This window comes from Coregonus lavaretus (genome assembly GCF_964263955.1).
Source record: "Coregonus lavaretus genome assembly, contig: HAP1_SCAFFOLD_5055, whole genome shotgun sequence".
Taxonomy (NCBI): domain Eukaryota; kingdom Metazoa; phylum Chordata; class Actinopteri; order Salmoniformes; family Salmonidae; genus Coregonus; species Coregonus lavaretus.
In genome coordinates this window covers 1-15,694 of record NW_028165788.1, presented here as the reverse complement: position 1 = coordinate 15,694, position 15,694 = coordinate 1, and the positions used below count along the sequence as shown (strand labels likewise).

Here is a 15,694-nt window from a genome sequence, read left to right as displayed (position 1 = left end):
ATGAGTACAACCCCAAGAACACCATCCCAACTGTGAAGCATGGAGGTGGAAACATCATTCTTTGGGGATACTTTTCTGCAAAAGGGGACAGGACGACTGCACCGTATTGAGGCGAGGATGGATGGGGCCATGTATCGCGAGATCTTGGCCAACAACCTCCTTCCCTCAGTAAGAGCATTGAAGATGGGTCGTGGCTGGGTCTTCCAGCATGACAACGACCCGAAACACACAGCCAGGGCAACTAAGGAGTGGCTCCGTAAGAAGCATCTCAAGGTCCTGGAGTTGCCTAGCCAGTCTCCAGACCTGAACCTAATAGAAAATCTTTGGAGGGAGCTGAAAGTCCGTATTGCCCAGCGACAGCACGAAATCTGAAGGATCTGGAGAAGGTCTGTATGGAGGAGTGGGCCAAAATCCCTGCTGCAGTGTGTGCAAACCTGGTCAAGACCTACAGGAAACGTATGATCTCTGTAATTGCAAACAAAGGTTTCTGTACCAAATATTAAGTTCTGCTTTTCTGATGTATCAAATACTTATGTCATGCAATAAAATGCCAAATTAATTACTTAAAAATCATACAATGTGATTTTCTGGATTTTTGTTTTAGATTCCGCCTCTCACAGTTGAAGTGTACCTATGATAAAAATTACAGACCTCTACATGCTTTGTAAGTAGGAAAACCTGCAAAATCGGCAGTGTATCAAATACTTGTTCTCCCCACTGTACATACAAATCCAACATCTCCAATGAAGGTATGAGGCCAGTAGTAACATCTCCAATGAAGGTATGAGGCCAGTAGTAAGTCATGAAGTAGCCTACTAGACAGGCATGGGATGGAGACCTCATAGTTTATTCTCATTACTTTGTGAACTTTTTTCTCTCTCTATGATTGCCCTTTGATTAGAAAAAAATGGCATTCTAGTAAAGAGCACTGTGCTTTTTGAGAGACATTCAAGGCCATACCAGTCTTAAAGCGAATTGGCCGAGACAGCAGTGTTAAGGTCGGGGGTCACCTTCTTTTGACCAATCAGAACAGAGCAATTCTTGCACTTCCTCATATCATATTGCACATTTTGGTCTGGAGGGGGATGAACCAACCACATAAACTAGGCTATAGCCTGGTCCCAGATCTGTTTGTGCTGTCTTGCCAATTGTTGTGCTGTTGTTAAGAAGACAGCACTAACAGATCCAAGACCAGGTTACATAAACTAAACTAATGGGCCAATCTCTAGTCTAACACCCTCAGATCATCCAAAAGTGAAATCAGTTGTCAATAATGTCTCTCATCATGACTTCTAAAGTTCTCCATCTATATCCTTTATCCTTAACATGTATTTGGCAACAAGTCTGAAAAGGCGAAAGAGAGACGTTCCTAATTACAAAAGCCCCATTTTCAACACTCTCAGTGTGGCACATCATAGCACACCCTACATATTTTGACACAACCCACCTCTCCTCCCAGGGCAGCTGTCTGTGTGACTAGAACAGAACATCCGGGTTAAAGGGGTGATGTGTCATAAGGGCGTTTGGCACCTCTATTAGAGGGGAAGTCGCTAGGATTCTGTACAAAATGGCACCCTATTCCCTATATAGTGCACTACTTTGGATCAGGGCCTATAAGGCTCTGGTGAAAAGTAGTACATTAAATAGGGAATAGTTTTGCAACTGAAAACATTTGAACGAGCGTTTCTTATTGGACAAGTCCCTCCCTGTTTTAATCTGTTTTCTTCCGTTTGGCCTAATGAACAGGACCCAGCCAGAGACTGCTCAGCTCAGTTCAGTTGGTCTCATAGGAGGAGAGCAGGGCTGCGTCCACAGGCTCCATACAGGAAGGACAGGTAAAGGACCTCATCAGCCAGGCGTCGATGCAGTCCACATGGTAGATGTGCAGGCAGGGAAGGAACCGGATGGGATCGCCGTACTCAAAGTCATTCATGCAGATCGCACACCTGGAGAGAGTGAGGCGCAAGACATGATAGCGTTTAGTCAAAATTTGGGACCAGTTTCAAATAATGAAAGGCCTACAGCTGACTTACATACGCTTTGTAATGGATGAGGTGAGTTCCCCCCCCCCCCCCATAGAATGGGTTGGGACCCACACATTTTCTTTTGGGTCATGGCTCAAGATAATGTGGCTAGAAATAGGACATTGCTATGAAATTAGTGTCTAAATTGGTTGTACTACAAGAAAAATGACATGGTTTGTCACAGGGCACAAAAAGACAGACTCACTCTTTGACTTTCTTGTCAGAGGGCTCAGAGCCGGGGTCGAAGATGCCTCTGGGGAGGTGGTGGATGAGGCCGATCCGCTGGGCGATACGGACCTGCTCCTCCTCTGTCAGCTGGCTGGCCAGGCGCGTCTGACTGGGGGTGGGGTGGTATACTGGCGCCTGGACACGCTCCTGTATGGCATGTGGGGAGAGGGGTACAGGGTAACCCATGATACAGTCATCAGGGAGTCTCTGGACCCCCCAAAACTACATGCAGATCCTCTACTATATCAGACAGTCAGATTTTATACCATTGACTTGATGGGGAAATGGACAGACTTCAAAGGTATGGAGAAGCCATGGAAGAAAGCCTTTATAGAAGTGTTAGTAAGCTAAACCATGCCAGAAATTCTAACATAACAGGTATAGCTTACTAGTGAACCCTACACTTCTGACAGAATACGAAATGAGTCTGGCAACAAGATACAAAACACAGCCCATGCAACATACAACGTGGGCAGTTAGCTGACATGGTTATCAATGGATCCCCGGTATAGATGTGATCCATCTCCCCCTGAACTTACCTGGTAAGGCGGTGGAGGCTCCCCTGGAACACTGGCTCCCTCGGACTCGTTGAGGAGAGACAAGTCGTCGGCGCCTTGCGAAAACAAACAGTTCCCCATTGAACTGGACCAGCACACACAACACCCACTACGACCAGGACAGCTAGCTAAGAGGACAGCAAGATAAGCACGTATTTTTTTTTGACGTGTCTTGCTAGATAAGTTGTTCTTTATCAGTAAGCTTAGCTTAGCTAGCCAGCTGGGTAGCTAGCTAGCAGGAACGAGCAGAAGCCCTCCAACGTCGATGCAGAAAAACAATAATAATCGCCGTGCAACTTGGAAATAAAAGTAAATATCGCTCCAAACAACGACATGTAAATACTGTACCTAATTATACCTATACCAAAGTCAGCGAACTGTGCATGACACCGATTACAATTTGTGCTATTTGGTTATTCGATCTGGCTTATTTTTAGATTAAACCTTTTGATGAATCCATCTTTGTTTTGGCTTTGTTTACAAACTGTATACACAGAAGTGACGTAGCTAGTTAATAGGAAGTTGGTAGATCCGGAAGTTGCCTTTTGAAAAAATGTGCGGGTAGGTGGACCAGAAAGTGTGCCTAATAAGCGGTGGTGTGAAGTACTACTTAAGTCGTAATTTGGGTTATCTGTAATATATTTTACTATGTATATATTTGACTACTTATACTCCACTACATTCCTAAAGAACATAATGTACTTTTTACTCCATACATTTTCCCCTGACACACAAAAGTACTCGTTACATTTCGAATGCTTAGCAGGACAGGAAATGGTCAAATTCAAGTACTTATCCCTGGTCATCCCTACTGCCTCTGATCTGGTGGACTCACTCAACACAAATGCTTCCTTTGTAAAGGATATCTGAGTGTTGGAGTTAAAGAAAATAAAATCATGCCATCTGGTTTACTTAATATAAGGAATGTGAAATGATTAAAACGTTTACTTTTGATACTTAAGTATATTTTAGCAATAACATTTATACTGAACAAAAATATAAATGCAACAATTTCAAAGATCTTTACTGAGTTACAGTTCATAGAAGGAAATTAGTCAATTTAAATACATTTATTAGGCCCTAATCTATGGATTTCACATGACTGGACAGGGTGCAGCCATGGGTGGGCCTGGGAGGGCATAGGCCCACCCACTGGGGAGCAGGCTGAGGCAATCAGAAATTCAGAAATTTCCATCCCCAACTACAACATTTTCCTTTCTAGATAGAACTGCCAAAGGGGGTGGAGTTGCAATCTACTGTAGAGATAGCCTGCAGAGCTCTATCATACTATCCAGGTCTGTGCCCAAACAGTTTGAGCTCCTACCTCTAAAAATCCACCTTTCCAGAAATAAGTCTCTCACTGTTGCCGCTTGCTACAGATCCCCCTCAGCCCCCAGCTGTGCCCTGGACACCATATGTGAATTGATTGCCCCCCATCTATCCTCAGAGTTCGTACTGCTTGGTGACCTAAACTGGGATATGCTTAACACCCCGGCCATCCTACAATCCAAACTAGATGCCCTCAATCTCACACAAATTATCAAGGAACCTACCAGGTACAACCCTAAATCCGTAAACATGGGCACCCTCATAGATATCATCCTGACTAACTTACCCTCTAAATACACCTCCACTGTCTTCAACCAGGATCTCAGCGATCACTGCCTTATTGCTTGCGTCCGTAACGGGTCCGCGGTCAAACGACCACCCCTCATCACTGTCAAACGCTCCCTAAAACACTTTAGCGAGCAGGCCTTCCTAATTGACCTGGCCCAGGTATCCTGGATGGATATCGATCTCATTCCATCAGTAGAGGATGCCTGGTTGTTCTTTAAAAGTGCTTTCCTCTCAATCTTAAATAAGCATGCCCCATTCAAAAAATGCAGAACTAAGAACAGATATAGCCCCTGGTTCTCCTCAGACTTGACTGCCCTTGACCAGCACAAAAACATCCTGTGGCGTACTGCATTAGCATCGAATAGCCCCCGCGATATGCAACTTTTCAGGGAAGTTAGGAACCAATATACACAAGCAGTTAGGAAAGCAAAGGCTAGCTTTTTCAAACAGAAATGTGCATCCTGTAGCACTAACTCCAAAAAGTTTTGGGACACTGTAAAGTCCATGGAGAATAAGAGCACCTCCTCCCAGCTGCCCACTGCACTGAGGCTAGGAAACACTATCACCACTGATAAATCTACAATAATCGAGAATTTCAACAAGCATTTTGCTACGGTTGGCCATGCTTTCCACCTAGCTACCACTACCCCGGCCACCAGCTCTGCACCCCCACTTCTCCTTCACACAAATTCAGACAGCTGATGTTCTGAAAGAGCTGCAAAATCTGGACCCCTACAAATAATCTGGGCTAGACAATCTGGACCCTTTCTTTCTAAAAATAGCCGCCGAAATTGTTGCAACCCCTATTACTAGCCTGTTCAACCTCTCTTTCATAACGTCTGAGATCCCCAGAGATTGGAAAGCTGCCGCGGTTATCCCCCTCTTCAAAGGGGGTGACACTCTAGATCCAAACTGTTACAGACCTATTATATCCATCCTGCCCTGCCTTTCGAAAGTTTTTGAAAGCCAAGTTAACAAACAGATCACCGACCATTTCGAATCCCACCATACCTTCTCCGCTATGCAATCCGGTTTCCGAGCTGGTAATGGGTGCACCTCAGCCACGCTCAAGGTCCTAAACGATATTATTACCGCGATCGATAATAGACAGTACTGTGCAGCCGTCTTCATTGACCTAACTAAGGCTTTCGACTCTGTCAACCACCGCATTCTTATTGGCAGACTAAATAGCCTTGGTTTCTCAAATGACTGCCTCGCCTGGTTCACCAACTACTTCTCAGATAGAGTTCAATGTGTCAAATCGGAGGGCCTGTTGTCTGGACCTATTGCAGTCTCTATGGGGGTGCCACAGGGTTCAATTCTTGGGCCAACACTTTTCTCAGTGTATATCAATGATGTCGCTCTTGCTGCTGGTGACTCTCAGATCCACCTCTACGCAGATGACACAATTTTGTATACATCTGGCTCTTCATTGGACACTGTGTTAACAAACCTCCAAACGAGCTTCAATGCCATACAACACTCCTTCTGTGGCCTCCAACTGCTCTTAAACACTAGTAAAACTAAATGCATGCTCTTCAATCGAACGCTGCTGTCACCCGCCCACCCGACTAGAATCACTACTCTCGACGGGTCTGACCTAGAGTATGTGGACAACTACAAATACCTAGGTGTCTGGTTAGACTGTAAACTCTCCTTCCAGACTCACATTAAGCATCTCCAATCCAAAGTTAAATCTAGAATCTGCTTCCTATTTCGCAACAAAGCCTCCTTCACTCATGCTGCCAAACATGCCCTCGTAAAACTGACTATCCTACCGATCCTTGACTTCGGCAATGTCATTTACAAAATAGCCTCCAACACTCTACTCAGCAAATTGGATGTAGTCTATCACAGTACCATCTGTTTTGTCACCAAAGCCCCATATACTACCCACCACTGTGACCTGTACGCTCTTGTTGGCTGGTCCTCACTCATATTCGTCGCCAAACCCACTGGCTCCAGGCCATCTATAAATCACTGCTAGGCAAATCTCTGCCTTATCTTAGCTCATTGGTCACCATAGCAACACCCACCCATAGTATGCGCTTTAGCAGGTATATCTCACTGGTCATCCCCAAAGCCAACACCTCCTTAGGCCGCCATTCCTTCCAGTTCTCTGCTGCCAATGACTGGAACGAACTGCAAAAATCTCTGAAGCTGGAGATTCTTATCTCCCTCACTAACTTTAAGCATCAGTTGTCAGAGCACCTTACCGATCACTGCACCTGTACACAGCCCTTCTGAAATTAGCCCACTCAACTACCTCATCCCCATATTGTTATTTACTTTGCTCATTTGCACCCCAGTATCTCTATTTGCACATCATCTCTTGCACATATATCATTCCAGTGTTAATACTAATTGCAATTATTTTGCACTATGGCCTATTTATTGCCTTACCCCCATAACTTGCTACATTTGCACACACTGTATATATATGTTCTGTTGTATTTTTGACTTTATGTTTTGTTTTACCCCATATGTAAATCTGTGTTGTTGTTTTTATCGCACTACTTTGCTTTATCTTGGCCAGGTCGCAGTTGTAAATGAGAACTTGTTCTCAACTGACTTACCTGGTTAAATAAAGGTGAAATAAAATAAAATACAAAATCTGAATACTTTTTCCCCACAAAAGGGCTTTATTACAGACATGCATACTTCTCAGTTTCATCAGCTGTCCGGGTGGCTGGTCTCAAACGATCCTGCAAGGGAAGAAGCCAGATGTGGAGGTCCTGGGCTGGCGTGGTTACACGTGGTCTGCGGTTGTGAGGCCGGTTGGACGTACTGACAAATTCTCTAAAACGACGTAGGAGGCGGCTTATGGTAGAGAATGGCAACAGCTCTGTTGGATATTCCTGCAGTCAGCGTGCCAATTGCACGCTCCCTTAAAACTTGAGACATCTGTGGCATTGTATTGTGTGACAAAAATGCACATTTTAGAGTGGCCTTTTATTGTCCCCAGCACAAGGTGCACCTGTGTAATGATCATACTGTTTAATCAGCTTCTTGAATGCCAAACCTGTCAGGTGGATGGATTATCTTGGCAAAGGATAAATGCTCACTAACAGCAATGTAAACAAATTTGTGCACATAATTTGAGAGAAATACGCTTTCTGTGCGAATGGAAATTTTTTATTTTATTTCAGCTCATGAAACATGGGACCAACACTTGTTGCGTTTATATTTTTGTTCAGTATACTTTTGATACTTAAGTATATTTAAAACCAAATACTTTTACTCACGTAGTACTTTACTGGGTGGCTTTCACTTTTACTTGAGTCATTTACTATTAAGGTATCTATACTTATGAAAATTGGGTTATTTTCCCCCCACTGCTAATAAGACTAACAATAATATTATCCCTTCATAATTTTAATTTCCAGTCATCATAAAGACAACACAGATCTAACAGTCAAGAACATCCTTCACTGTATGGCTACCTTTCCACATTTACATTTTAGTCATTTAGCAGACGCTCTTATCCAGAGCGACTTATCCAGAGCGACTTACACTCACAGTTAGTGAGTGCATACATTTTTCATACTGGCCCCCCGTGGGAATCGAACCCACAACCCTTGCGTTGCAAGCGCCATGCTCTACCAACTGAGCTACAGGAGGCCTACCTGCGCTTGTCATGTAGGTATGAGGTTCCACTATTATCATTTCTATTCTCAGTCATGATCATAAAGAAAGACACAACACATTCAAGATACTACAGTCAAGAACATCCTTTTATTCAATCAAGGTGCTGCTCCTCTCAAACTGTGTTTTTCTTCTTATGGAAAAGAAACTGTAATTAACACATGCATTTCACCTATAGAGCTCTGGGGGTGTTTCTTATACACAAAGACATGGGATGTATTCAAAATGGCAGCCTATTCCCTACATAGTGCACTACTTTTGAACAGGGCCCAATGGGAATAGTGAAAAAGTAGTGCACTATGCAGGGAATAGGGCGCCATTTCAGACGGAGCCACAGACATGAGTGGGACTCTGCTGCTCTGAGGGCATGGGGGCGTGGGGTCGGGGGTCAAAGGGCGCACTGTCTAGACATCACTAAACAAAACAAAAACAACAAAACAAAAACAAATCTCAAAACGGAACAGAAAAAAACCAAATCGGATTCAGCATGATACAGGGGCGAGATGGGAGTTTTTATAGCCTGGCATTCAAACTGATATCTCTACGTTTCACTTGGTGAGTGCAGTGTTCAGTCTGGTTTAACCAGGCTAGTTTCTATAGGCTATCTACATACACTTCTCTCTTTATAAACCCAAGAGGGACAGATAGAGACAGAGAGAGTATGCTTCAAGCCTGGTTCATGCTGGCTCTATATGTTGGGTTGTGGTGTGTGTTTTGCCAATGGCTAATACTGCTGCTGGCTTCACTAGATAAAACCTCACAATAATAATACAAGAGTTTAGAGTATTTGATACATGACTAGGTGTGTGTGTGCTGGTAGTATTGCAACCCCCCTTTTCTCAGCCACTAGTTATAAGGTGCTTGTAGCATTTCATTTACAGTCCAAGACTCTCTTATAGAGAGTTTCAATGACGGCATACCCTGATAGATAGGAAGTATGAAAGCAAAACTCCAAATTATGTCAAAAAAAAAAAAATACGGAATAAAAGAAAACAAAATAAATAGTAAGAGAAATAAAAAACTCTTACCCTGTCACAGCAGAGCATTAGCCCCCCCCCCCCCAACATCCAAAAAGGTTCACCTATAATTTCTCCTTTACCCCAACATTATTACCCCCCTAAGACTTTTACCCCCTTAACCCCTACCGCCCAGTCCTACCCTTCCCCGGGCAGGCGCACCCCCAAAAGCCCATTGGTGTAATTTGTTCACTTACATTAGCTGTTTGAATGGAGAAGCTGAAGAGGATGGGTAATGGTATACAATGTGAAGAAGAGGCAATACAGACAAGAATAACGTGTGAGCTAAATGCATTCTGCTCAAGACAAAACGTTTCGGCCATTTTTTTTTCAACAACCCCTTCCATCAACGGAAGGAGGGTAGGGAGGGGGAAGGAGAGAGAGAGGACACCGTTACAGACTACTCCAGTGTCTACAAGAGAACAGATAGACAGAGGAGAGGAGAGGAGAGGAGACAGAGGGAAGAAGAAAAAAGCAAGAGAGAGATGGAGAACGAGAACAAGTTTTTTTGCCTTTTCAGTATTTTTTTGTCATCATTTATCAATAAAAAGTAAAGAACTAATTCACACCAGTTTCCTTTTGTACTATATATATACGGATTTTGAAAAGGGAGAGGATTTATGGGAAGGTTGATACAATGGAGGGGGATCATTTTTCAAAGGTGGAGGTCGGATGAAGTTGCCCACTAAACACTGATCTAAGGTCAGTTGCATATCCCCTCCTACTGGTTCAGGTCAGGATAGGTGGTACAGTAAACTGATCCTAGATCTGCACTTAGGGGCACTACCACCTCTACCTTGAGACATTTCAAATGAAAGGGGAGCGATCTGGATTACAAAATGGAGTCTGTGAACAAAAGGCACTTTTAAGGGACAACCTTTAACTGCTGGGAAACTACACTACAGCACAAGCACTAGTCAAGGTGAATTTACAGGGGAATGAGGGAGAAGGTGGAGAAGGAAAGGGTGGAGGGAAGCTCACTTTGCATAGGCCTACTGTATTTTTATTGTTACATCATGGTTCTGACTGACTGGCTGGCTCCTCAAATTAAACAAATTCTAAGCTGACATTTTTTCTTTTTTTCCTTGCGCAGACTCAGAGAAAGTAGTATAATAATCTGGGAGAATTCAGCTGAAAACTCGAATAAAAAGGGAATTGAAGCCGTCTTTACTGTAGCTTGGGGGTGACTGGGACTGGTGAGTTCTGGGCCGTTTGTCATTGAAATCAGAGGGGTAATCAGAAGAAGTAGTTGTGGGCATTGATAAGCCTACAGTACAGCTCTCGTCCTATCTAAAGGTTGAACCAAAATGCCTTTTGTTTCACAACCTGCTAGAGGAATATAGGAAGGAATAGGAACCCCTCCCTCCACTCAATATTACAAACAGGAGAAGGAATAGGAACCCCTCCCTCCACTCAATATTACAAACAGGAGAAGGAATAGGAACCCCTCCCTCCACTCAATATTACAAACAGGAGAAGGAATAGGAATAGAGAAGAGGAATAATACATTTCCTAAAGGTAGACATTATTTTTGTTCATTATCATTCATTTTGTAATAGTCTGAATGTACTTTATAGTGTGTAAAAGTACCGGTTTTTCATTTCACCGGTTTTTCATTTCATGTTCAATATTTTTTAAACTTTTTGTAAGAAATGTTTCTTCCTTCAGCCCCTCCAAACATTTTTATAAACAAATGATTACACGTTAAACATTAAAAAAGAGACAACAAAGGAAGATAAAAACAAAATACCCCCAACTTACAAAGACTAGGATATGGCTCTGTTAGTTTAGAGTCCAGGAGCGCGTCGGACTTGAAACAAATAGATTTTTTTTCTCTTTTCTTCTTAGCTTTCTTAAAAATCTCTAACAGACAAAACACAATGAATCTACCCAATGCATTGCACGTGGCTCAATCGACACATATTTTTCAATAATAATACTTTCCATCAAAAAACAAACACTTTTTTCTTCAATTTTTCCATTGTCGATTTTGCATCATGGACATTTTTGTTGAGTTTTTGAATGCTGCACTGTAGATTTGTGGAGGTTGGGTGGGCGTCATTGAATTGTCATGGTAACAGTGAGGTGCTGTCCATCACGGAATTCTGCTAGCTAAAGAGTTCAGAAAATAACTAGACTGCCAACAAGCTCATTTTAGTCAAGTTTAAAAAGGCGCATATATCATAAATATATATGTATAAGATCTCTCTCTCTTTATAACATTTTGCGGTCTTCTATAAAGATTCTGTCCTATTGCCAATGGTTTCCATATCGAAACAAACACCACCATTCTTTGTAGCTTTAGCATCTATGTGAACAAAAACATAAACCTGAATTTTAACTAATTGCATGATAGGGGAGTACAGAGGCACTTCCATAGATTGTTACAGTTTTGATATATGGTTTGAGTACATAGAGCTAATTTGACTAGAAGCTGAGAGTCCCTGGGCTCTCAGACAATTATATCCCTGCAAATGGAAGAAACCAACAGCTAGGCAGTCCAGTTATTTTGTGAGGTTTGGCTTTTTTTGTTTGAAATATTGTGTCATGATAAAAAAAAATTACAATATCAATAACAATTTAATAATAACATTTACGATAGAAAAAAACAAGGTATCTCAAATTAATTAAATGACATGTCAAAATGAATGAAAAACCATTATCAAAGGCAGTTTGGAGAAACAAATATATAAAGGCTCACCTTTGTGTTTCGAATCAGGGTGATGGTGTTAGTAGCGTGCGTTTTGATGCGGTGGTGTGTCTGCGTGTGTTCCTCTGGGCGCTACTGTGAATGGACTGTGGTTGCAGGATGAGGCAATGCAGGTGTTGTTGCAGTTACTGTACTGGTGTTTGTGTTATTGCAAACTAAGTTATCTGTCTGTTATTGAAAGAGATTATATTTTTTATGCAAAAGAAAAAGCTGATGAAAGAAAATAATCTTAGAGAAGAAGGTCAAACATAAGCAAAAAAATCCAAGTGAGACAAAACCAAAACCAATCCGGCAAACAAAATTAAATGCAAGAAAACAGCTCCAAACAAAAAGAAAGCTAGTTATTATATGATGATGTTGATCCTATGCGTGCATTATGTTACTGTGAATGATACACAGACAATATGTTATTGTCAGTGAATAGTTGTGTCTGCCAGATGGGTGTGTTCTGGAGACGATGATCTCTGTGTGTGTGTTTGTGTGTACATGCTTTGAGTCTGCGTGAGTGCGTGTATGTGTGAGTGCCAGGATGCCAGAGCCACAGCCCATTGCCCACCCACACTGCCTTCACCGACCTGCTGGATCGCTCTGTTTCCTCCCTTATTTGTTTCAGTAGTGCATAGGTGAGGGGACGAAAGAGCACATAGTGTTGTATGACTGTCTGTCTGACTGACTGTCTCTCTGTCTGTTATGTCTGTCTGTTTTGTGTTCGCTCTCGGCTCATGCTATTGGCTATCGCTCTTCACAAGAGGGTCAACTAAGACCAGCCATCTAGTGCAGATGGTGTCACACCATTGGATGGTGTCCCTGTGTTTGGCCAATCAGAAGAAGGGAGGAGGGAGGGGATTCAGGGCTGAGCGAATCAAGCGGCAGTGAGGCCAGTCGGTTGTGGGTGTGTGAGGCTGTGGGCGTTGCCGGGGCAACCCTGGACACCTGGTTGACAGATGAGAGAGGGATCAGGTACAAAAAGCACCGCCAGGATGAGAGCCTGAAGGATACAGAATGGGTTATTTTGGGTGGTGAGAATGTTTAGCTATAGCTCAAATTCCAAATTCTGCCAATTATGTTTTTTGTGATCTTTGTTTTACACTGTTGTGTGTGGGTGGATCTCCCAGCCATTGCATGGAGTTTCATTGTGAAAATAAAATAAAAAAACAACAATAAAACGAAATTGGTCAGTTAGGTGTCAGGTTACATTTTTTTGTTTGCTTTCTGACATGTTTTGTGTGTGACATTTCCTCATCTTTCTTCCTCCTCCTCTTCCTCGTACTGCCGTTCGTTCTGGTCTGTCCACTTCAACCGATCTCTTTTCAGCCTTCTGTATAGGGAGATGGTTGTTCTCTGGGGGGTTTATTTCCTGTTTTTGTGTTGTTGGTTGGTTGGTGAGCAAAAATACTTTAGTGTCAGCAGTTTGTTTGTAGTCAGTGTTGGTTTGTTTTGTGTGTTGTGTTGTTTTTCCATTTCCAATTTTGTTATGACACAATTTTAGCGGTTGATTCAGAGGCCTTGTCAGAGGAACCAAGACTGTAGAAGAGAAGAGAAAGATATACAGGAAACATTAGGTTCATGTTTGTCATGTGGTAACATCACTACGTTCAACAGTTACACATTTATAAGTAAATAAATGGTTCAGGAAAATAATCAATTTAATTTCAAGTTGACTCAAGTTTTTTGTCATGCAAAATATTAACTAGCCACTACAGGGCCACCCTCCATAGCAACTTTTCCCTTTACTGAGCTGAGCCTCGATCATACCCCACTGCCTAGGAACCTTAAATTGATCATTTCTCACACAGTATGTAAGTAAGTCATTTCAAGACAACAGTTAGTAAAAGTACTACTTCCAAGTTGTAGTATTTCAACCTTCAAAGTCTCCAATAAGTACAACGTTTAGATGTAACATGATTCACAAGTCTTTCTCTACTGTTTCAAATGACACCATGAAGCCAGGTAGGCCATGTAGCTACTCCCAGGATCAGGTTTCACAGTTTGATAAGACTTACAGAGGGTGCAGAGTTATAGGGTTGGCAGTTGGCTCTGGGAGCTGGGTTCCAATATTATTGGAAATAGTTTCTAGGCTGGATTGAGCTTGCCTGGCACAATTGAAATGATTTCAAATAGTATTTGAACCAAGGTCTGGTTAAGACTGGCAGCTCTGCTCAGGCTCCAGCCAACATTCCACAGACCAGGCCAGAGTAGACCCAGGGAAGGGCAGCTAATCGCTGTCAGCCCTATAGCTACACTCTGCTCTCTGTTCTGTTACATTATTTTCTTCTTTTAGGACCCCGGAGAGAAAGTTTCTCTCCCCCAATTTTCCCCTCTCTTTCCTTCCTCCTTTTCCCTTTCCCAGGATCCTTTGGGGCTTCTAACTCCTCCTCTTTTCTCTCCCAACTTCCTCTCTCTCAATGTAATCCCTGGCAGGACTGACCACTCCCCCTTCTCTTTAACCCCCCTTCAAGTCCAAGTTCAACTGCCTATGACATCATGTCTGGTTGCCGCCGGCAACCAGACAGTTGGGACGTGACTTCGCCTGTGGAGCACAGAGCTTGAACTAACTCCCTCTCTCTTTCTCTCTCACCCCCTCTCTTTTTCCTTCTCTCCCTGCATGGCTTGTGTTTAGCCACCAGAGAGCTCCTCAGACCAGCTATACACTGAGTGTACAAAACATTAGGAACACCTACCCTAATATTGAGTTGCACCAAGAAATTGGAAATACAGAAGTTGTCATCAAAGAAATTGGAAATACAGAAATTGTCATCAAAGAAATTGGAAATACAGAAATTGTCATCAAAGAAATTGGAAATACAGAAATTGTCATCAAAGCAATTGGAAATACAGAAATTGTCATCCTACAAGAAACATGGCATAAAGGAGACGGACCCACTGGTTGCCCTCTAGGTTACAGAGAGCTGGTAGTCCCATCCACCAAACTACCAGGTGTGAAACAGGGAAGACACTCAGGGGGTATGCTAATTTGGTATAAAGCAGACCTAACCCACTCTATTAAATTAGTCAAACCAGGAACATTTTACATCTGGCTAGAAATGAATAAGGAAATGATCTCAACAGAGAAAAATGTCCTCATGTATGCTACCTATATCCCCCCAATAGAATCCCCATACCTTAATGATGACAGCTTCTCCATCCTAGAGGGGGAGATCAAATATTTCCAGGCCCAGGGACATGTACTAGTCTGTGGAGACCTAAATGCCAGAACTGGACAAGAACCTGACACCCTCAGCACACAGGGGGACAAACACCTACCTGGAGGTGACAGCATTCCCTCCCCCATATGCCCCCCTAGACACAACTACGACAACATAACCAACAAAAACGGGTCACAACTCCTGCAGCTCTGTTGGACGCTGGGTATGTACATAGTCAATGGTAGGCTTCGAGGGGACTCCTACGGTAGGTACACATATAGCTCATGTCTTGGCAGTAGTACTGTAGACTATTTTATCACTGACCTCAACCCAGAGTCTCTTAAAGCGTTCACAGTTAGTCCACTGACACCCTTATCAGATCACAGCAAAATCACACTCTACTTGAACAGAGCTATGCTCAATCATGAGGCATCAAAGCCAAAGGAACTGAATAATATTAAGAAATGCTATAGATGGAAGGAAAGTAGTATGGAAATCTACCAAAAAACTATTAGGCAACAACAAATTCAATCCCTTCTAGGCAATTTCCTGAACAAAATGTTTCACTGTAATAGTGAAGGTGTAAACTTGGCAGTAGAAAACCTAAACAGTATATTTGACTTCTCAGCTTCCCTATCAAATCTAAAAACTCCAGGTAGGCAACCTAAGAAAATTAACATCAATGACAAGTGGTTTGATGAAGAACACAAAAACCTAAGTAAGAAATTGAGAAACCTATCCAACCAAAAAC

At 42.6% G+C, this 15,694-nt stretch overlaps 1 protein-coding gene across 1 annotated transcript; it reads right to left on the bottom strand.

Annotated features, from left to right (window-relative positions):
• Nucleotides 1-658: 658 nt before the first annotated feature.
• Nucleotides 659-3,274, bottom strand: LOC311115488 (RING finger protein 11-like). Its single transcript, XM_084190655.1, has 3 exons — nucleotides 2,792-3,274; nucleotides 2,230-2,399; nucleotides 659-1,946 (listed from the first exon to the last, which is right to left on the bottom strand). The coding sequence occupies exons 1-3, from the start codon at nucleotides 2,888-2,890 to the stop codon at nucleotides 1,775-1,777; spliced, it is 441 nt and encodes a 146-aa protein (XP_084046781.1). The 5' UTR covers nucleotides 2,891-3,274; the 3' UTR covers nucleotides 659-1,774.
• Nucleotides 3,275-15,694: the final 12,420 nt, after the last annotated feature.

Excerpts from the sequence above, each read along its gene's own strand:
- LOC311115488 (XM_084190655.1), bottom strand. The coding sequence starts at position 2,890 with ATGGGGAACTGTTTGTTTTCGCAAGGCGCCGACGACTTGTCTCTCCTC. Across the intron at positions 2,400-2,791 it reads AGCCTCCACCGCCTTACCAG|GAGCGTGTCCAGGCGCCAGT; the intron begins GTAAGTTCAGGG and ends CATGCCATACAG. Across the intron at positions 1,947-2,229 it reads TCTGACAAGAAAGTCAAAGA|GTGTGCGATCTGCATGAATG; the intron begins GTGAGTCTGTCT and ends CACTCTCTCCAG.